This window comes from Mastacembelus armatus, chromosome 4, assembly GCF_900324485.2.
Source record: "Mastacembelus armatus chromosome 4, fMasArm1.2, whole genome shotgun sequence".
NCBI classification, from domain to species: domain Eukaryota; kingdom Metazoa; phylum Chordata; class Actinopteri; order Synbranchiformes; family Mastacembelidae; genus Mastacembelus; species Mastacembelus armatus.
This window is the reverse complement of record NC_046636.1, coordinates 5,688,052-5,710,622: the sequence shown is the minus strand read 5'-3', so window position 1 is coordinate 5,710,622 and position 22,571 is coordinate 5,688,052. Positions and strand designations below refer to the sequence as shown.

General features: G+C 39.5%; 1 protein-coding gene across 19 annotated transcripts in view; it reads left to right on the top strand.

The window, feature by feature from the left end:
• dock7 (dedicator of cytokinesis 7) overlaps positions 1-22,279 on the top strand; it is a 44,465-nt gene extending 22,186 nt beyond the window's left edge. Inside the window, exons 21-52 of one of the 19 annotated variants that reach the window (XM_026323152.1) lie at positions 18-182; positions 378-398; positions 686-855; positions 1,952-2,044; positions 3,615-3,704; positions 5,990-6,085; positions 6,214-6,354; positions 6,643-6,756; positions 7,223-7,390; positions 7,726-7,865; positions 8,357-8,526; positions 9,289-9,467; positions 9,755-9,937; positions 10,691-10,826; positions 11,119-11,215; positions 11,787-11,804; positions 12,804-12,900; positions 13,062-13,196; positions 13,299-13,451; positions 13,903-14,061; positions 14,251-14,351; positions 14,464-14,656; positions 14,795-14,938; positions 15,333-15,464; positions 16,206-16,220; positions 18,712-18,846; positions 18,995-19,084; positions 19,162-19,398; positions 19,859-20,002; positions 20,144-20,250; positions 20,587-20,754; positions 21,683-22,279. In XM_026323152.1, the coding sequence (XP_026178937.1) occupies positions 18-182; positions 378-398; positions 686-855; positions 1,952-2,044; positions 3,615-3,704; positions 5,990-6,085; positions 6,214-6,354; positions 6,643-6,756; positions 7,223-7,390; positions 7,726-7,865; positions 8,357-8,526; positions 9,289-9,467; positions 9,755-9,937; positions 10,691-10,826; positions 11,119-11,215; positions 11,787-11,804; positions 12,804-12,900; positions 13,062-13,196; positions 13,299-13,451; positions 13,903-14,061; positions 14,251-14,351; positions 14,464-14,656; positions 14,795-14,938; positions 15,333-15,464; positions 16,206-16,220; positions 18,712-18,846; positions 18,995-19,084; positions 19,162-19,398; positions 19,859-20,002; positions 20,144-20,250; positions 20,587-20,754; positions 21,683-21,725 (4,034 nt within the window). In that variant the 3' untranslated portion in view covers positions 21,726-22,279. Of the gene's footprint in view, positions 1-17; positions 183-377; positions 399-685; positions 856-1,951; positions 2,045-3,614; positions 3,705-5,989; positions 6,086-6,213; positions 6,355-6,642; positions 6,757-7,222; positions 7,391-7,725; positions 7,866-8,356; positions 8,527-9,285; positions 9,468-9,754; positions 9,938-10,690; positions 10,827-11,118; positions 11,216-11,786; positions 11,805-12,803; positions 12,901-13,061; positions 13,197-13,298; positions 13,452-13,902; positions 14,062-14,250; positions 14,352-14,463; positions 14,657-14,794; positions 14,939-15,332; positions 15,465-16,205; positions 16,221-18,711; positions 18,847-18,994; positions 19,085-19,161; positions 19,399-19,858; positions 20,003-20,143; positions 20,251-20,586; positions 20,755-21,682 lie in introns of all 19 variants that reach the window. The other 18 variants (XM_026323137.1, XM_026323138.1, XM_026323139.1 and 15 more) reach the window with 18 other exon arrangements.
• Positions 22,280-22,571: the final 292 nt, after the last annotated feature.

The window sequence follows — 22,571 nt, the reverse complement described above, 5'->3', positions numbered from 1 at the left end:
TCTGTGTTTGTGTTTAGTAAATCTGGGACAGTCATCCTTTGAGGTCATGGCATCCATAGTGAACCGGCTTCACAAGTACCTGGACACAAGCCAGGACATGCATGGCCGCAACAGCCTACTGTCCTCTTACATCCACTATGTCTTCCGCCTGCCCAGTGCTGACCCCAACTCACCATCTCCAGGTATTCAATACAATTAACCTCCTAGCATTAATATTCTATGTGCTCTCTTCTTTTTTCCTTTTAAGTTAAACTCATCCAACCACCAGCTCACCCTCATTGGATGTCTGATCAAACCTACCTACTATAATTCTGTTTGATTTTATATTTTGCTTTTTATCTACCGCATCCATTTTGTCTCCTGCTTGTCCAACACAGACCCCAACTCATCCTTAACAGGTAGATATGGTTCATCGCTGTACATCATGATCTGTGTGGCTCTTCCCCTAAAGCATTAAAATAGCGCATTTGGTGTGTGGTAGAATTTCCAATCATCTCCTATTAGTTTATGAGCTACCTTTATATACATTGGCTGTTATGTAGGAGGCAGTTAGTATCAGTTTAAATGTGGATACTGGGAGCTGAGTTAACATGAGCCCATCATGTTAATGGGCTTACAGTGGCTTACCAGCAATTATCACGTCACATCCCAGTTGTCCCATTTCCCTTCCTCTGTATTGTCCTAGGCCCAGGAGGGTTGGGAGGTTCGGTTCACTATGCCACCATGGCTCGCTCAGCTGTTCGACCAGCCAGCCTCAACCTCAACCGCTCTCGTAGTCTTAGCAATAGTAACCCTGACATCTCCGGCACACCCACCTCCCCTGATGATGAGGTCCGCTCCATCATTGGCAGCAAGGTAAGGTCACCAGACGCTGTCTACAGTTATACATGAGCCTATAACTTCTTTTACCTCAGTATGTGTCTTCAAAATGAAAATATTACAATCTTACTTAATCTTACTGTTGACCGACCCAGCAAACATACATAGTTTTTGGGCACCAGGCACTGCTGGACTTTTTGGCTTGGGCACACTGTAGGGGAATGTTAGATATCACTGTGAAATATTTAATAATGTAATCTGGCATCTCTCTCTGTTGGTTTTTGATGTATTTTAGAAATGCTTATGTAAGATGATTGTACTGTATAGAACTTAACTTACATCATGACAAAGGCCATGTGCACAGTGACCCAGGGGACTATTTCATCAACATGTAGACATTATAGGTGATGCATAAACATAAGCTTGGACATCTTATCTTTCTAACTGCTGTGACAGCCACCTGAAACACACATGTGCACACAATGCACATTATGTGCAGGTTGTGAAAGGCATACAAGACATGTAATTTACAGTCTCATCGGGACAGCAGGTGCTGCAAGCAGATACAACCACGCATTGTTTCAGTAGTCATATCCCTAACAATAGTGTAGTCTTATCTCTACAGGCTTTCTTTGTTCCTTTTTGTTTAATTTAATTTATCTTTTGCCATGTATTATGTGTAGTATGTTTTGTGATTTGCCACTTCAAACATTTTGTTTTTATTTAACCCAAATTGTATCTGAGCATTGAGTGAATGATGTTATGTGCCCTTAATAATGGTCTTGCTGAACTTGTAACCATGATATGATGGATGCAGCCCCTTGTTTTATGAATGTTCCCTTTGCTGCTAATACTTAACTAAACCTTTCTTTTGTTGTCTCTGAGGGAGCGGGGGTATTTCTTACAGAGAGAGAAAGGGAGAGAACCTTTGTACTTTGCTCTGCTGTGGTGATGATTTGGACTTTTAATATACTGACAGCTAACTGTTTTTGGGCCCTTAGCATATTCCAGCAGTCCTGACCTGTGAACCTGTGTAACCTGTCGTTATTCCTTCCCTCCTCCTTCCCCCGTGCTGCTCGCTCATTTTCTTGCCTCATGCCTGCCTTGTGTCCTTTGACCTTGGCACCCATAGGGCTTAGACCGCTCCAACTCATGGGTGCACACCATGGGCTGTAAGAGTGCCCCGTGGGGATCCAGCCCTGGTTCCGCTCCAGAAACCATGCAGGTGGTTTAATGTATATCCCGTCCTCCACTTTGCCTCACTATGAAATGAATTCACCCTATTCACCTTGAAGGGATACTGGGATATTTGGAGTTTTGGTTTATTTATATGCTTTGCCAAAGATATTGCCAGGATGCTGACTGTTGGAGCATGGGATCGGTCCTTAACCTTAAGAGTCTTATTTTTTTATATCCTATTTCTAGACCATTTATAGATTCAGCCTATTGACTAGATGCTTCCAGTGGTTTTTAGTCACCTGAGAATTTTTCCTGTATTTCTCCACATTAGAGATCTCAACCATGTACAAAGTGGCTAGTGTAGTGCAAGGACAAAAAAGACCAAAACTTCAGAGTATTACAGTATTCTGGTAAATGTATAATCACAACCCTCTCATGATCCCATACATGGGAGTCACAGCCGCCTCCATGACCCTTTGTCTGTCATGTTAGAGTATCAGGTATCAACCCTCTTTACTTATCACATCTAACACCTCTTTTTCTCAGTATTTGCAGGAAAAGGCACATGTTCTAAATCCAGACATTTCAGCGCCAGATTTGACTAGAGATTGCCCTGGCTGCAATTTTAAAGATAAGCCTGTCTATTTTTGGTCTACACTGGACATTTATTTTTAAACCCAAAACCAAGACATAATCTTTGTCACAGAGGATGTTGGAGTGATAGAGAAAAAGGGTAGTGTTAGCAATCATCTTCATCAGAAGAGTAGGGCTTCTTTGCATTTTATTCCATCTATATTTTCTTCTATGATTTCTGTTTCTCACTCGCTGCTTTCCCATAGTTCTTTCACTTGGTATCCCTGCATGATATTGTACTAACCCTACATAGCATACACTTTGTCACTGGAGCATGGTATATTTGTGAGTGTGAATGTGTCTTTCCATGTGTAAGGTGTTTGTCTGCTTCACTTTCCGTCCTCATGTGATGTTACGTACTCATTTTACGTTGTCATGACATAAACCTTTGTTAGTGACACTAAATAGGATAAAGGAAAATCTGCATATTACAATCACAACCAGAAAGTCACAGCCAGAATAACACATTAAATGAAATGTGCCTTCTTTAGACAGCACATAAAATAGGCCTGTGATGGAACAATATGTTCCTAAAAATAATATCTGTGATATTGTAGTGGCTTTATATTTTGTGCCATTTTTATCTCTGAAAAGCTGTATTTAACCTGAGGGATACAGAATAGCACATCATTCAGCAGTCTGCCATTAAGGAAAAAAAAATATTCTTGTCTACAATTGATCACCCAGACCTTGATGTGGCCTTTTTTCATTTTTTTTTTTTAAAGCACTCAAACTAGAAATGTATCTGACTGCTTAGATTATGGTTACATTTTAAGTATGGTGACCCTGTCCTGTGTCAAATGTTTTTTTGTCTTCATGTGTGACAAACATGTACAAGCGTTCACAAAAGTGTGCAGTGTGTGAGTGTATGTTGTGGCCCAGCAGACACATTTTCCTGTGTGCTGAGGAAAAAGGTGCAACCTCACGCTCTCGTTGCTCCTCCACTAACCTTGTTGTCACCGTTCCATTCATCCCACCCATAGGCCATGGAGCGCTGTGGCAATCGCATGTCTTCGCACACTGAGAGCGCCAGTTTCTTGCAAACTTTAACGGGACGGTTGCCCACAAAAAAGGTAGAGCCACTTGCACTGGGGGAGGAGCCAACCCGCCCACCTCTTTATTCGCCTCCTCCTCTGTCTTGTCTGTGGATGTGTGCCTCTGGATTGGTTAATGTTGTATTTGGTGGTTGTGGAGTCTTGTTGAATGCTGAATGTCACTGATTTGCCTCTTGTTCTGAATGTGTCAGTAAGTTTTTTTTTTTTTTTTTTTTTTTTTTTTTTAATATGACATGAAAGTTGTAGTCTGGCTACACACAGACTATGATACAGTACACTGTATTAATGTAGTCTGGAAAGTCTTCATTCCCTGTCCACCATTCTCTCAGCCCCTGAATGCAAATTGTGCTTGGTTTTCATTTAAAAATGGCTTTTTAATCAGGTGCCATTCCCGTGGCTGGGATATTCCACCAGCAATGCAAACAGGTGGCTAATATTAGATTGTTAGCTACCAGGAGACATTATGTTTAGTTTCCTTATTTTAAAATTCATTGGCAAACGCAGACCTTAGGTTAAGGTTCACTTACTGGCTTACCGTTTTTGTTGGGAAGATGGTTGCTCAGATGTACTTTAAAGAAATTGAAATGAGCATTATAGTAAAATCATATGTAAAAGTCTTGCAATGACTCAAAATTTGGATATCAAACAGGTTTTGCCCCTCTTATTGCTATGTCAGCAAGATTAATAAAGACTTGCCAGGCTCTTGCCATGAGTCAGTGTGCGAGCTGGACTATACTGGATATTGGTTTTGCATAAAATCACACCAAAATAAATGCAAGTTATTAATATCATGCTTTGAAGAAATGAAGAAGAAAAAAAATCTTCTCTCCATGCAAAAGTGGAATATAAAGAAAGATTACAGATTACTGTCATTTGCATGGTGATGAGTGCCTTTTTTTTCGTCGTTTCTGAAAAGTAGAAGTTGTTGCACACTATTAATAATTTGATTTTTTTTATTATATTTCTGATGGATTTATTGTTGGTAATCTGAATTGCAAGCCCTAACCTCACTTTGTCAGTAATCAAGCTAATTTTCAGTGATGGGAACACAAGAGCTTTACTGGACTATATTTTTCCTTCATATAAATGATATAGTATTACTAATCAGTTACAATTTTAGGTTTAAAGTTAGATATCTTAATTTGAGGTTAGGAAAAGAGTGTTGGGATGTCACTTACCAACCAACTTAACCAGTTAAGTTTTATTTTATGTCAAATCCCTGATTAGTAAATATGATTTGATTTAAAAATCAAAAATTGAAATCTCTCATTTATAAAAATGCTCAGACCGTTAGTTCATAACTTTATAGTCTGCTTCGACAGAAATTATAGCTGCAAGTGTAAGTGTCTACAAGCACACTTGTATTTGGGCAGTTTATTTTGGACTTCTTTTCTATGTTTGGTTGAATTCATCCTTCTCTTAATTGTGACCAGCCTCTTTATCCTGCTGCTGAAAAGCACTCCTGTAGCATGATGCCACATTTAGTGCAGTATTTGGAATTGACCAGACATTGTGTGTCAAATTCTCACCTTAGAATAAAATTTTTGTCTCCTCAGACCAGGGAATGTGTTTCCTGGGTCTCTTAAATAGCAGTTAGTGGAGTAATGTCATATGCCTCTTACTCAAAGTGGCTTCAGTCTTGCCATATTCTCGTCTGCCATAAAGACCTGATTGATTGTGTGCTGCTGAAATGGTTGTTTTTCTGGCAGGTTCTCCTATCTCTGTGGAGGATTTCAAAAGCTCTGTTGGGTCCTAACCAAGGCCCTTTTTGCCCAGTTGCTCAGTTTGCCTATATGTCCAAGAAGTCTTAGTGATTCCACACTGATGAACTCCATTCAGGTTCTAGAAACATCTAAAATAAACAGTAACCAAGATACACAGTTTGGGCTGATACAGCAAATTTGGCTGTATGTGTTTGTGAATGAGAGATTTCAGTTTTCCACTTTTAATGCATCTGCTAACATTTCTACAAACGTTTCACTGCCATTATGTGTTAATATAGACAGATGGTCAAAAACACCAATTTTATCAGTTTGAAATCAAAATGCAGTTTGTGATTTCTTGAAAAAAAAAATCACAATCTCAATGAATACCTGTTAAAATAAAGGATAGAATATAAATACATAAATAATCTCAGAGTAAAGTGTGCAAGGGATGTCAATTCTTTCTGATGCCACTGTACAAAATGTATAACTAGCTTTTAAAGACAGTGAGACCTTCTGTGATACCTCACATTCTTTGTCACGCTACTTTCTGTCACCCCTCTCCCTCCTTTTTGTCTCTGTCTATACTTTCCTACTCAGCTTTTCCATGAGGAGTTGGCACTCCAGTGGGTGGTGAGCAGTGGAAGCGTCAGGGAGGGCGCTCTGCAGCAGGCCTGGTTTTTCTTTGAACTCATGGTAGGAAATAAAATATTGATGCTGATTTAAAGAAACAAAAAACGAAACTTTGTGCCTATTATCCACCAGAGTGCAGCACTTTCCCAGTTAAATCCATAATAAAATATTTTGTTTAACCCTATCCACAGGTGAAGAGCATTATCCACCACCTGTATTTCACTGATCGCTTAGAGTCTCCCAGGAAGAACCGTTTCCCAGAGCGCTTCATGGATGACATTACAGCCCTAGTCAGCACCATTGCTGGGGACATTGTGTCTCGCTTCCAGAAGGTAACTATTTACCTGATGAAGTATCTCATGGTGTAGTGGACTCCCAATGGGCATACAGTTATCATTTTTATCTAATTTTGAAACATAACAAGCTTAATAATTAAATAATTTTGTCTACTTTTTGTTTATGCTTTTGGCTTTTGGCTTATATAACATGCACAGTGTGGTTGACATTGGGTGTCTCCTTTGTGCCTGCTCATTTCATGGGCTTTATGCAGTTTAATAAAGCAGAAATGATCCTCAAACTGCCAAGTCTGGAAACCTTCTAAGTATTTCTCATCCACTTAGGACCTGGAGCTGGTCGAGAGACTAAACACTAGTCTGGCTTTCTTTCTGAATGACTTACTGTCAGTCATGGACCGAGGTTTTGTCTTCACCCTAATCAGGGCGTATTGGAAACAGGTAATTGTTTTGTTGTTGTTTTTTTTCCCCCTAAGGTTTTGTTGATTATATGACGACCTATTCAATATGAAAAAAGAAGAAAGCAGACATACTAATGAGTGTCTGACTGAGCACCAGTCAGATAGCAAACAAGGGTCTGCAAATTATTGCAAATTATTGTAATTGTATGACTATTAAAAAAAAAATAAAAAAAATCAAGAACTTATTTTTGTATGAGTATTCATTAGAAGCTACTGCCAGATATCTTCATATTTGTGAATGGTCTGGTGCTTCAATGGTGAGTCGTGTGTTCAGTTTCACATTTATAATGAAGCTTTTCAGGTTTCTTCGCAACACCAATATATCAATTTGTGATGATATCAGGATTTCAGTTATTTTGATTGCCATTCTCTTTATGTGTGGCTATGACAAATTAGTACCTGTGTTTTCTTAATGTTTAGTAATACACGCTGCATTATCTCTCCAGGTGTCCACAAAGCTTTATGCTCTGCAGAACCCAACCTTGGAGTCTTTGAGGCTTGATTTCTTGAGAATTGTTTGCAGCCACGAACACTACGTCACCCTAAATCTGCCCTGCAGCCTGCTAACACCGCCTGCCTCGCCTTCACCCTCTGTGTCTTCAGCAACTTCACAGGTCAGACAAAGACAGTGATGAAATTTAAAACAAGACAGTTGTGCTCTGATTTCACATCAAGCTCAGAAAAAAATATTTTGACTTATTTCCCAGTTGACAAAGTTGCTTTCTAACAACTCTTCAAACGTAGCAATGTAGCATTGTAGAGTATAAGCACTTGTGATTTGTTTAGTCAAATTATGTTTTTTAATTTTGACTTGACACATGAGTTTTTGACATTAAATGTGTTAAAACATGGGAAGGGAGTAAACAAGACAAATTATCTCAGTTTACAGGCAACAAAATTACAGATTAAATTTCCGGGCGGTTTTGTTGCTGTCTCTCCTTTTCCACAGAGCTCCGGGTTCTCCACACATGTACAGGACCAAAAGATAGCCAACATGTTTGAGCTGTCTGTCCCCTTCAGAGAGCAACACTATCTGGCTGGTCTGGTGTTGTCCGAGCTGTCAGTAATACTTGATCCAGATAACGATGGGTTAGTACACTCATATCCCCTTGTAAAGATGATAGTGACACTGTGTGAGTGACTGCCAGAAAATTTAAGAGTTAGATTCATGGTTATGTTAACATTCAGGGATTGTATGTGAATGGACGGACCTTACAGAACATGTCATCTTAATGAGTGGGTGTTATTATGTCTGGTTGTGTCTGTTTGATCAGGTGCTCTACCCAATAAATTGCTATGTCTTGCAAATAAGAAAACTGTGATGTTTCAAGCATAGCACCTCTTTGTCTGTTGGTGAGAGATAACCCTGTTTGCATGCAGATGTGTGGGCAAAGTGCATACATTGGATAAGCATTGTAATTAGTGACAGTTTCACAGTGTTGTGTTAATGTGAAAGGATCTCTTTTTCACTCTTACCTTTCATACACAAACTGAAATATCTTTTTATACTTTTTGTCATTGCTTTGTTTTTGTGTTTTACTGTTTTGTCTTTTATTTATTTATTCATTTTTACTTTCTAGGATGTTTGGCCTACATAAGAAAGTGGTGAGTGTCGTTCATAACCTTCTGTCTAGCCACGACTCGGATCCACGCTATGCAGATCCTGAGGTCAAAGCCCGGGTTGCCATGCTTTACCTGCCCCTCATCGGCATCGTCATGGAAACACTACCACAGCTCCATGACTTTACAGGTAAATGTTAAGAGCATTATCAGATCTGACTCCAGCAGTTCAGCAGCACTTTTGTCAGATTTTCATTAATCGAAACAGTCAAGAGTGACACACTGTGGCACAGGTCAGACTGTTTCATCACTACCCTGAGCGATCACTGTGGCAAAATGCTGAAAACCGAGCAGTTCAAACAACTGCAGCTGTACAATTATAGTGTAATCTTTGATAGTATGTCAATTCAAACCTGTAAGGTTATCTTTTCACCTGCAAATGAGTTGCACCATAACATGCTGTACCGGCTGTTCTGGTACATAATGTTATGATCTAGGTAGATAGGACCTTGGTCGATGAGTCTAAGTATGTTCTTGTCAGATGTCTTTTTCTCCCACAATCCTCTACCTTTATAAACCTTCTTCCTTAGCCCTTAAGCTTGTATTTTGACAATATTCATCATTGCTTGAAATTAGCAGTGGTTCCAGTTTCCCACTCAGTTAAGGTCATATTATAAAGGTTGATTTTTGGAACTTCTATGGAAAGTTCCACCTTTACATTGTTCTAAAAAGAATAATTATTTTTCAATTTGGATCAAATTACATTAACATTCCAGTTAGTTCTAGTAAGAACTTATCCTTACCGTGTTTGTTTAGTAAAAATGTGGGACTCCTTTAGAATAGAAATGGCAGTTATTTTTATATTTTTATGTACTGGGATATTCTTAATCGTGTGTTGTCTCAAACTCTGGTTAATTGGTCAGTTGAACTTTCTTTTCCCTCTGTTCAGTAGAGTCCCATAACCAGTGGGGTCGGCCAGGTGGGCCCCAGGGGTCTGCGGTTGGCAGTAGTGGAGAAGATGCAGAGGGAGAGGGTAACAGCATGATCAGCCAGACAGTCGCCATGGCAATAGCAGGCACTTCCACTGCTTCCCCAATGTCTCGGCCAAGCAGCTTCTTGCTCAACTCACAGGTAACCTCATGTTAAAGAGGAACTGCAGCACTTAATGACCATCTGCTGCATTTCACTAGTGTCTGTTAGAATGCTTTCTTTCCTACAAAACAGCTACATTTAATATTGCAAAATTCCCCTAAAATTATAATAAAAAATTATCTTGAATTAATGGAACATCTCTTCTATGAAATTCTAAATCAAAGTGAGGTATCAGTTCTTCTTGTGTTGCTTTTTGATTTTTTTTTTTTTTTTTTCTAGTCTGTGTTCTTTTCTCTCTGTTGACTCCTCCTGGTTCATCTGTCCAGGCGAGTCGGCAGCACGGAAGCTTCTCGGCTGAGTCCAGTCGTAGTCTGCTCATCTGTCTGCTGTGGGTGCTGAAGAATGCTGACGAGCTGGTGTTACAGAAGTGGTTCACAGACCTTTCAGTGTCGCAGCTCAACCGCCTGCTGGATCTCCTCCACCTCTGTGTCTCCTGTTTTGAATACAAGGTAACAGCAACAGTGAACAGTCACTTATTTTATTAACAATTGAGTAAAGGTTTTGCAGTCTCCTTTCATTAAGGTTTCTGTATGTGTTCTGTGTTGTAACTGTTTTACTGATATATTGTTTCAATGGCGCAAAGGCTGCTGTTTAAAATCTATTGTGTTATACTTTGGGTGTTTATATTATTTTGTCCACCCAATTTACATCATCAACGGTCAACCAAATATCAGAAACACCTCCCTGTATAATACAATAAAATTCAAAATCATCACAAACTGCAGTATATCTTCCAAAATAGTCATCAGCTGAATCAGCACCTCCTGAAAACAGTACACATTGTCACCTCCATGGAGGGAAGCTTTACTGCCTGGCTGGTGCGTTAGACAGCTGTATATAACTAACTGGCAACTGAGTGTCTGTGTATTTTCTAATTCCTCTGTTGGTGATTGGTTGTCCACTATCCTGTTCCATAGAGAACAGGAGCTTCTCAGCCATCAATATGCTTTGGCTACTCAATGTGGTGATTAAATAAAAAAGCAAACAACTTGCTGCTTTGATTGCAATAGTTTCTTTCTTTCTTTGTATTTCAAGTACTTTCTGCTCTGCTGTGTTTAATGTTTGCATTTTCGTGCTTGCGCATTTACTTTCATCCTACTAACCTGCTTTGCTTGCTGGGTGCTGTGCTGCTGTGTGTTCTCTGCCTGTCCACTCACCCTCTGCTTCATGGATACAAGGCCCATGTTGTGTTCACCATGCAGGGGAAGAAGGCGTTTGAACGAATGAATAGCCTGACCTTTAAGAAATCCAAAGACATGAAAGCCAAACTCGAGGAGGCCATACTGGGCAGCATCGGAGCCAGGCAGGAGATGGTGCGACGCAGCCGCGGACAGTTAGGTAGGGGACATGTTTCGGTGCATATTCACACATGCACATCAGTATATCAAAAAACGTAAACAAAACAGAAATGCTAAATCAAAAAAAGAATGTGTGAATTATATAAATACATAAAGGAAAATACAGACAATTAAATACTACATCCTGCTTTCACCCTCCATACGTGCATATGACTGAACACTTTAGTATTCTAGGTGCAGCTGCGGTCGTTTTGTCAGTCACGTTTTCTGTGCACACCCAACCTCTTTCACCACCATTGGAAAAAGTAAATAGTTGTTTCTCCACCATTTAGAGCGGAGTCCATCTGGCAGTGCTTTTGGCAGTCAGGAAAACCTGCGATGGAGAAAGGACATGACCCACTGGAGACAAAACAGTGAAAAACTGGACAAGTATGCACTTTCTCACACTCACTACACTTTCAGAATTATTTTATTTCAGTTTTTGTTTTCTGAAGAAACATATAGACTATTTGTATGTATAAAAGATCTGTATAACGTAATTCATGCATATGTGCATTGAATCTCCATCTCCATGTCCTCCTTTTCCTTTTAATTGGAGTCATTCATTTAGCAGCTTATACCAATTCATTATTTACTGTGTTCAACTGTGAATCCTTTTCACCAGCAAACAGGATCTGACTAGTAATGCATGTCATACATCACAAATGCTTACTCATTACTATTTTCCATATTTTTGCTGGATTTATATAGGAACAGAATTACATATATAAAACACAATTGCCAAGTTTTAGAATTTCCAAAATTGACCAAGTGCTAAATATATTGGTCTAGTGTCTATTCTTAAATCTTATTTTTTGGTCATTTATTTATTTTGTCAGATGATGACAAAAAATACAGTTTTCCTTTTTTGGTTTTCACTTTTCTATTCTTCTATAAATTCAGCTCTAGCCTTTGTTTTCTGTTAATTTCCATTTGTTCTCTCATGTTGCTGTTTATCTAGGAGTCACAGATCAGTCAGGTATTGTATGGTCCACATTTGCTGCGTGCTCCTTTGAATTCCTCCCTGTGTTTTTTTTTTTTTAGTTTTTTTTTTAAAATTTATGGTGTATTCTCATGCATGTGAGACATTAGTTGAAATGAGCAAAACTGACTGCATTAGTTTGTATTAGATTAGACTTTATGAACTTATCTTTGAACAAGTCATCAAAATGTTTCCTGATTCATTTTCTATTGGAGTGAGCAACATTCATGGTGTAGTTACTTATTTCTTCTCCATTTTAACTGAGTTCACACTTGCACATGAATGCACCAAAGGAGAACCTCTGATCCTAGTTCTGACAACCCCCCCCCCCATACCCTCCTGGTAATATTGTCTGTCTCAGGGTTGGTAGTGGTTGCAGTGGGTCTGTTTTGCTTTTTAACCTGTGTGCTTCTTGTTTTGGGGTTCTGAGTCACGTGTTACTGTGGTTGCTGCTGCAGAGGAAATCAAGAGTGTAGCCGTAGCTCTAGTTTGTTATAGATTATTTGTTCAGTTTAAAAAGTCAGATACTTGCAAGTAGTGTGTGTGTATATATATATATATATATATATATATATATATATATATATATATATATATATTGTTCATTTACTTGGTAGTGAAGAACATGTTTAATGTCTTCAATTTTGTTAACTCTGGTGAGTGAAGTTATAAGTTGAGGTAGTTTGTCTATAATTGGATCAGATTGAAAAGGCTGAGATGCCATGCAGGTTACGCAGTGTCTTGCAGTGCAACATGGGATTTCACGTGGATCATGACAAACACCTGTAATAAATCTTGTGCTGCTGATAAAAATATCAGTAATTAAACCAATACATTTTGCTGAGGCTTCACTCAGCAAAGACCCTTTTCATTCTTACATAGACCATTACATTGGTAGTGATTATGGGTAATGGCTCGAATGTGGTGGATACATCATCAACACAATGCAAATAGTAAGTTGTTTAGACTTTTGTGACTTTGGTTTCTCGATTGTAGGACCAGAGCAGAGTTGGAGCATGAAGCACTTATTGATGGAAACCTGGCGACAGAGGCCAATCTAATTATTCTTGATACTTTGGAGATTATAGTACAGGTATGGAGCAGACACTTTTCTACATTTACCAATGCCAAATCAAAATGTGCATGAGCACACTTACAAATGAAACCACTGCTGAAGCTATGTAGTCTTAACTCAGACTACATACATAAATCCAGACAGACTCCTCTAACAATTGTATTTATGTCCCTTACCAGACGGTGTCAGTGACAGAGTCCAAGGAGAGCGTCCTGGGTGGGGTGCTGAAGGTGCTGCTCCACAGCATGGCCTGTAACCAGAGCGCTCTTTACCTCCAGCATTGTTTTGCCACACAAAGGGCACTAGTGTCTAAGGTCAGACTGCTGGACTTTTATCTAAGTGCTTAATTTCATTTTATCTTCTTCCAGGACTTGATCATATTGTCTTAATTTGTGTGTGTTTGTCTGGTTGCGTAGTTTCCTGAACTGCTCTTTGAGGAGGAGACAGAACAGTGTGCTGACCTGTGTTTGCGACTGCTGAGGAGCTGCAGCAGCAGCATAAGTACCATCAGGGCCCATGCCAGTGCTTCCCTCTATCTCCTCATGAGACAGAACTTTGAGATTGGCAATGTGAGTACATTGTATTCTACATTTGCAACCTAAAATGCTGAGCTGTTGGTTGGAGAGCAAGATTTGTTTATGAAACCGGAATGACGAGCTCACAGCAAATAGGGTGTGAAGGTTAAAAGTTTCCGAAATTACCTCTTATTGAATCTCACGTGTTAAGAAAGCTTGTTATAATGGTTTATTACTTTTTCTTTCATTTTACATCACCCAATTTAGTACAAAACCAAACAATCCAATTAACTGTCCAATTTAGGCAAAATTACTTGTGCATGCATCATTTCCCTGGTTTTAGCACAGACAGATGGTTCACACACACAGCTCTGGAAATTACTTTCAAAACAGAAGGAAATCTGCTCTGCTGTATCTTTCACAGTCCATATCTCTCACACTGAAGACAGTAACCTTAACAGATATTACTTGTTGATCTGCTTCTTCTTTGCGGTTGTGCCTTCAGAACTTTGCAAGAGTGAAGATGCAAGTGACCATGTCTCTTTCTTCTCTGGTGGGAACATCACAAAATTTTAACGAGGAATTCCTGCGTCGTTCTTTAAAGACCATTCTGACATATGCAGAGGAGGACCTTGAGCTTAGGGAGACCACATTTCCAGACCAGGTACTGAGTTATTTATTCAGGTTTACCACATGTTGGGAAGACCAGGGTTTGACTGATAACTAATTACTTATGATTCATTTAATTACCTTAATTGAGGAATTTTTGCTTTTCCACACTATTTTTTATAAAATAAAATACCAGGGAAGCAGGTTATGTAATGTAAGTTGTACATTGTTTGTTTTTTTCCAGGTCCAGGACCTTGTGTTTAATTTGCACATGATCCTGTCTGACACAGTGAAGATGAAAGAGCACCAGGAAGATCCAGAGATGCTGATAGATCTCATGTACAGGTACAGAGAACATGTGCATATAAGCCAAATCCTGGCTTGCTTGCTTACAGTCATCATCTTGATATTCTGTGTTTTTATGCGTGTCTGACTTCAAATCCATGTCCTTCTCCAGGATTGCAAAGGGTTATCAGACGTCCCCAGACCTGCGGCTGACGTGGCTTCAGAACATGGCTGGAAAACATTCAGAGAGGAAGAACTATGCTGAGGCTGCTCAGTGTCTGGTGCACAGTGCTGCACTGGTAGCAGAATACCTGAGCATGCTGGAGGATCGCAAGTATCTACCTGTAGGCTGTGTCACCTTTCAGGTAAGGACAGTCCTACTAATGATGTTTGTACATTTTCCTGTCCTCTGAACTAAGCTACATAATATCTTGCCCTGGGGAAATGAATGTTAATGTGCCATTCTTGCTTTGAATGTGTGTGTGTATGCATGTTTGCTCCAGAATATTTCTTCCAATGTGCTGGAAGAGTCTGCAGTCTCTGATGACGTGGTGTCACCAGATGAGGAGGGCATTTGCTCAGGGAAATATTTCACTGAGATTGGTCTCGTGGGACTCCTGGAGCAGGCTGCTGCCTCATTCTCCATGGTGAGAAGAAATGAAGGAGGGGAGGGTTGATTAGATGGAAGGATGCTCACAAGTGGTTTCCTTTTTACTCTCAGAAAATTAATGAAGAAAATGAATGTCACTACAGTTGTATTATTTGTTTTTAAAGGTACACATTTACTCTGCATAGCTATCCTTGTGGAAATAAGCATAAGAAAAACATTATAGTATTTACAAATTTGTTTTTCCCAAAACAACGGATCCAATGTTCTGCATGTGACTTAAACAGCTCTTTTTTTTTTTTTGTTGTTGTTTCTTTTCAACAAGGCTGTTTTTGCTAAAAGCGACTTATACTCCAGTGCGACTTATAGCCCAGAAAATATGGACTTTTCTGATGACTGTACTGCAATATCATTAGTTGTATTTTCAATTCCAGGCCGGCATGTATGAGGCAGTAAATGAAGTTTATAAGGTACTGATCCCTATCCACGAAGCCAACAGGGACGCAAAGAAGCTGGCTACCATTCATGGTAAACTACAGGAAGCCTTTGGGAAAATTGTTGACCAGGTAAGCAGACATGCAACATGTAGATCTCTTTAGCTGTGCTGGGCTCCAGTGGCTCGATATGAGAAGTTGCTGAGTAAAATGAACGTTTTGGGCAGGTGCGTCTGTATCACACACACTTCTTGTGTCACATTTATAGTGTAGTGTAGACAGGTTAGGTCTCTTCCAGTGGGGATTTGTAGTAGTACAGTGAGATGAGATCAAGGATCAATACTTCTCATCCGCAGCACCTTTGAATAGTTTGTCTGTATTGCAGTCTTGACTCAGGTACAGTAACAACACTAAACAAGAAGTATCTTGGATATGTATTGATGTTTCCTACACACCAGCATTCACACAGACAGAAACCCTTTACATGGTTTCATCATTTGACATTTGAATTCCTGTGTATTTGTATATTTATTTAGATTTTGTCTGATACCTTGCATGCTCTATTATAGTTGTGAAATATGAAACTAAGGATGCATACTTGGCAACAAGGTGTTTTGTCAGAGGTCAGTTGCTCTCTGTTCTCCAGCCAGATATTTAGTAATCTGAAATCTTACTCATGTAGGAGTTCAATCCTCTTGATGTAAGTGTGCCTGCGTACATGCGTGTGTGTGTGTGTGTGTGTGTGTGTGTGTGTGTGTGTGTGTGTGTGTGGTGTGTGGTGTGTGTGTGTGTGTGTGTGTGTGTGTGCCATGCTTAGTTTGAGAGTGGACGTGTGTTATCGTTTACATGTCCTGTATTCTCTTTGTCACACAGAGTACTGGCTGGGAGGTAGGTGGCTAAACGGTTCCTGCTTGGCCCTGTTCATCCTGTTTTATCTTTTTGTGTTTTTGTTTGCTGTCATTTTTTAATTTGCTGGCCATGAGCATTCTGTTGCTCTCTTTGCTTTGTGACATACATCCAATCCATTAACATCTGCAGACACCGTCAGCTGTCTGCCCTCGTTGGGGACCTTTGCTGTACACACAGCAACGCCCTCACCGTTTTCCTCTTTTCCTCCCTCCTCTTACTGTGTAAGAGGAGCTTGTTTTTTTTTTGTTTTTTTTTAACATGGTAATGTTGGCAAGCTGTGCATGGGAGCCACGGTATGTGACACTAATGACCAACGTCTCGGCGAATGCATCACCTACACCATCCGCACTTTTCTCATCCTCATTTCCTGTCTGCTGGTGTGTCAGTGAGAACGCACTGATTGGCTGGCACCGCCTATTATTACACTTCATCTCATCTTTTCAACCACAGGGCTCGATTTCAGTGCGCTGCTTTTCCGTGAAGGGTATCTGTTAGCTGCCCTGCTCTAGCTGAGGGTCATTTCTTCCACACATCATTCAGAGCCTTTTAAAACACAGGGTGTTTCAAACTTGCATTGGGTCGAAACTGGACCAAATTCCTGAGGCAGTCAGGTGTTTTCCAAGAGGGTTCAATTCATAGTAATCTTAGGATTACTTGATTTATCCCTTTTGATTTTGATTAGTTTTTATTCTTGCCCTTTCTTTTAAAAAATTCAAACTAAATCGACCCCTGATATATATTTTTTTCATCCATTCTGTTCTTTTAACAGTATTAACCTCTGAGTTCTCATGATTTGTTGCATGACATGGACAGAGCTCTCCTCGTTTCTTTTCGACATGCACTGAGTGTGCATGGTGTGTTTCTCAAGGTTGTTGAAGTTATTTCCTCACTTCGTCTTTTTCTTTGTTACTGTCTGCTTTTGCATGGTCTAGACCCTCCACAATGAGTTCATGTTCTTTCTTAAAACCAATGCAGATATTTTTGCTGTTAGTTTGTGTTGTTTTTGTAATTATGTGGAGGAACCCAATTCTGATTAAAAATTTGTTCTTTTTTTCTCCATTTTGATTTCCCTGGTTGCCGATCCTTCTTTCCACTTTACTTAATTGTATCTTGTGGTAAGTTCCTTAGTTTTCGGGGCTTCTTAAATTACTGCTTATACTTCTGTTTATCTCAGCAGTTGAAGTAGACATATATTGTCTTTTTCTATTTTCCATTAACTTGAGGTCTTCTCTTAATTGTCTTTTACAAGTTTGGATCTCTGTTACCTCCGATTTCCACAGCTTCCCCCTTTCCCAAGGCAAACACATAAACACATACAATGTTTGTTTACAAGACGCACACCTCACCAATACGTCACCTACTGGGTTCATTTAGATCTTTTTGGATTTAGATTCTGGATTTTTTTTTTTTTCCCATATAGGAATCTGTGCACTCCCATCAAATCTGTGGGTTTGATTAATACTTAATACAGGTTGAGTTGAGGTGTCAAGTTGAAGACCTTATGGGTTTTTGTTCTATGGAGAACCTTTTATCAGTGTTTCTTCAGTTCTATCTGCCCATGGCTGGTATTTTTTCATCTAAGGCTGCATTAGTAACCTTCTCCTGGCTATGCTTTTCAGCATGACTCACAAGAAAAGCACAGGTATAGAAAATACTGTACATAAATAGAAGCGGGACACAACAATGTCAGAGTTAAAGTTGACTTTAATATGCTCTTAATGTTTTTATTAGTTATTTGTGTCATGCTGGTAAATGGGGGATTTCAGTTGTGCTGCTGTTTGCTGTTGATCTTTTACTCAGTTTGCCTGATGTTCTGAGATGAAACACCGAACCAACCTGTCCTTTGTTCTGTGGAGAAGATACCTGTTAAATATAAAACAGTGGATGCAGTGCTATGGTCACTGCTGAGCAAATGTGTGAATGAGGTTCTGGAGGTAGCTGACCCTCCTTTTGGCTGTTTCTATTGGACATTGGTTTCGATATGTTTCTCTGAAACCCTTGTTTAGATTGAAACACAAGCAGAATGTTCATCTATTTCATCAAATGGCTGTTACTTGACTACTTGGAGGTATTTTTATTCTGAACCTGAATCAGATGAGTAAACTTACTGTTGCACTTGATTGCTCTCAGTGAACTGCAGTATTTCATTCTTTCCTTTGTGTATTATGCAGTCAGAAGTGTTAGCACTCTGAACTAAAGTGTGTTGTTGTCATATGGATTTCCACTGACAATATAAAGCAACAGTAACAAAGTATTCACTTGTTCATATTGTTACTAAACAGTAACATTGCAGTTATAGTGACTTGAGCCTTTTCACTCGTTCTTTCTGTGGAGTTAAATTTCACTGCTGAATTTTGATACATTTTAAGTATTTGAATGTTTAAACTCTATATATAACATGAACGTGCTATTGCATGTATTTAAGTCAAACTTCTTTTCAGCATTAACATTTATCTCGCTCTGCTCGCAGGACGGGAAGAGGATGTTTGGTACGTACTTCAGAGTTGGATTTTACGGTTCAAAATTTGGCGACTTGGACGAGCAGGAGTTTGTGTACAAAGAGCCTGCCATCACAAAGCTCGCTGAAATCTCACACAGGCTCGAGGTAAATATGACAAAGATAGGTCATGATCTAACCAGTTTGTAATAAAAGCCAAATAGAATCCAGTTCTGGCATATTTAACAGCTAAATCAGTCAGTGACTCATTTTTCAGTTAGATATGAATGAGACCTTGTGCTGTGTTTCTGGTCAGGGTTTTTATGGAGAGCGATTTGGGGAGGACCAGGTAGAAGTCATTAAGGACTCCAACCCAGTGGACAAATGCAAACTGGACCCAAATAAGGTGAGTGTTGGCCAGACTGTACACCTCCAGATTGATTTATAGTCAAGCTGTTAGTCTGAAAACTATTGTCCCTGCAGGCGTTCATCCAGATCACGTATGTGGAGCCGTACTTTGACACGTATGAGATGAAGGACCGCATCACTTACTTTGACAAGAACTACAACTTGCGACGGTTTGTGTACTGCACCCCGTTCACACTGGATGGCCGGGCCCATGGCGACCTGCACGAGCAGTTCAAACGCAAGACCATTCTCACCACCTCGCATGCTTTCCCTTACATCAAGACACGGATAAACATCATCCACAAAGAGGAGGTAGGTGAATGGTTTAAAGCCAGTTCACAGGAAAGCAAAGGGACGATCCCTTGGATTCATTTTTATTATTAATACAAAGCTATAGAGCTTATCTCCCTTGTTGAAAAGATGACATTTTGAAGAGTTGTGTTCGTGAAAGGAGAGCACTATTTTTACTTTTTGACCAAAACAGTCTAAGTCACAGAGTCATGTTAATTGATTCTCACTTAAACATCCAGTCAAACAAGTTAATATTGTCTTCTAAGTTAAAACGGAGGCACAACAAATTTGTTCGAATACTTATAAATAGAGCTCCAGTTCTCCAGCATGACACCTGCAGCTTGACCAAGTGTGTGTTGGTGAATAAGCTACATTATTGTTAGTAACTACACTGCCACAGTAGGTCCATCCAGTAGTAGTAACAGTCATCTATTGTTTGCTGCTTAACCCTGATCACTCAAAACCACTTGTCACTTTCCAGATTATTTCCACACCCATCGAGGTGGCCATAGAGGACATGCAGAAAAAGACCCAGGAACTGGCCTTTGCCACACACCAGGACCCTGCTGATGCTAAAATGTTGCAGATGGTTCTACAGGGCTCAGTGGGCACGACTGTCAACCAGGTAAAGTTGAAATTTGTCACTTCATGTAGGTGGATGTGCTTTTTTTGCCTTGGTAGACTGAGGTCATGTGTTTAGCCCAAACTTTATTAGATCTGAGAACTGCTGTAGTCTGACATGTATTATATTACCTGTTTTTCTCAGGGTCCTTTGGAGGTGGCTCAGGTTTTCCTGTCAGAAATCCCTAGTGACCCAAAACTGTACAGACACCACAATAAGCTGCGGCTCTGCTTCAAAGACTTCACAAAGAGGTATGGGTTGGGAACCAGCAGGAACAGTAGGTCAGAAATTAGCATCTGATACAGAAGCACACAGCAGTGAGAAAATAAGCTGATCATGATGTGATCTGTGATTATCTGTGAAAGGTTCACCAGAGACTAGTCTAACTATGTTATGTGGACAGTAATTTGTAATATCCACTGACAGTTACCTAAATATAGTCTACACCACTTTAAACAACCATTTTGAGAAAGGCTTCTCTCTGCACGGCAAGTTTTTTTTTGGCATTGAGCTAATGTTTATGTATCAAAACAGACGAAGTATAGTACAGAATTTACATGACAGTTTCCCGGACTTCTACACCAAAGGTGTGAAGATGCCCTGCGTAAGAACAAAAGCCTGATTGGCCCGGACCAGAAAGAGTACCAGAGGGAGCTGGAGAGGAATTACCACCGGCTGAAGGAGGCGCTGCAGCCCCTGATCAACAGGAAGATCCCTCAGCTTTATAAACCTGTCCTGCAGGTCAACTCGCACAGGTAGGATGCTTCTGTGTGAGGGTGTGTGTGTGTGTGTGTGTGTGTGTGTGTGTGTGTGTGTGTGTGTGTGTGTGTCTAAGACTGCTGTATGTTATATGTTACATTAAATCTTAATTTTTGTTTTTGCTTCTGTAAAAAATGATGCAGCAAACGGACAGCTTGACAAGGTAGTTTGAGACTATTTGTGTCCTTAATGTTCTGTGTTTGCATTAGACAGTTTCCACTTCTCATGCATTTCCCCGTTTCCCAGAAAACAATAATCATGGTTTATAATGTAGTAATACATTCACAGTAATACAAACAGAATTTTTATTAGCTCATTCACATGAATAATGGTGCTTATAAAATAACAGATTTGTGGATGAAAATACATCTGCTGGACAAAATCTCCAATTTGTCCCATTTTGACAAGTTGGATTAAGGCTGGGATCACACAGACATTTGCCCTATGTGGAATAAAAACACAGGGAAATTTAATTTGGGGTGAGATCACCAAGCAGGGCGGCTCTGCCAAAATGACACAGCAATGTGTTTAAAAAAGTTCAGCCTTTTCCAGTTGCAATGTGATGTTGTTTGACAAGTTGCTGCGTTTTCCTGCCATTTTCCTCAAAATCTTCGACCAAAGATAAAATTTCCGGCTTACAGGTAAGTGCAGAGTTGTAAAGTCATGTTTGTATGTATTAGAAACCACTGTGCTATGTTTTGGCACAGTATGTACATGCACTCTCCAACTAGAGCTCCAGCAGGACGCTTTGAGTTGTCTGTGTGAATCCAGCTTTAGTGAAAATGGCAGTAGACGGCCCAGTTAATGCTCCAAACCACTTTCCTAGTTGATCGAAAACATCAGATTTGTGCTGAAGAGAGCTGGAAGTCAGTGGAAATCTTCTATTTTATATCTTTTATCTGGTCTTCTTTTTCCTTTTTTCAGAGATTCCTTCAGCAGAATGAGTCTTCGCAAGCTTGATATTTGAAGATGAACACACACACACACACACACACATATGCAGCAGAAATTGCAATATTAATTTATTCTCGAGTGTAAATAGGAATGTTTCTTCAAAGTTGGTCAGTGTTTCTGAGACTGAGCTAAACGAAAGGCTAAAAGTGTTGCAGCTTGGTACGTCATTCCAGTGTCTTCATTTGTTTACAGGCAAACTGTTACACAATCAGAGGGACGAACCAGGGGTTCTTAGGGTTAAAGGGATACCTTGGCATTTAGAGTTTTTTGCTGACCATTTGTCACAATAAGAAGCAAGTATTTATTTTTGCTCTTAGCCTTCTTTTGAAGCCAACAGAAAGTACAAGCTGTAAGCTAACACACCACAGAACAGTGCTCTGAGATCTTTATCGGTTAATTAAAGTGCCAAAACCCCCTTTTTCTGCCAGGTTTGACAAGTGAATGCAGAAAAGTCAAGGTGTCTTTTTAATTATGTACGATGTGTCAAAAAATGTGTTCGATGTGTGCACTTTTTTATTACTGTGTAGCAAAGCATTTTACAACTTGAACATTTTATGTAATTCAAAAGGGGGAGAGAAAAAATTGAAATGATGCAAAAAGTGGTACTATTATTTATCTTGATGCTTTATTATCATTTTAGTTGAAGCGATGTTTTAAAATTAGGTACTTTGAGTATCCTTGTATAATTTTATGTAGTTTGTTTTTATTTTAAATATTTTACTAAATAAATATTTTAATGTTCCATTGGTGTATGCTGGTAATATTCTTGCATCCTTAACATCTTATTTCTATTTTTGTTTATGTAGGATTAATGTTATGTTGGGACAGTAAAAGAAAGTAATGGTTGGCAGCAATGAAA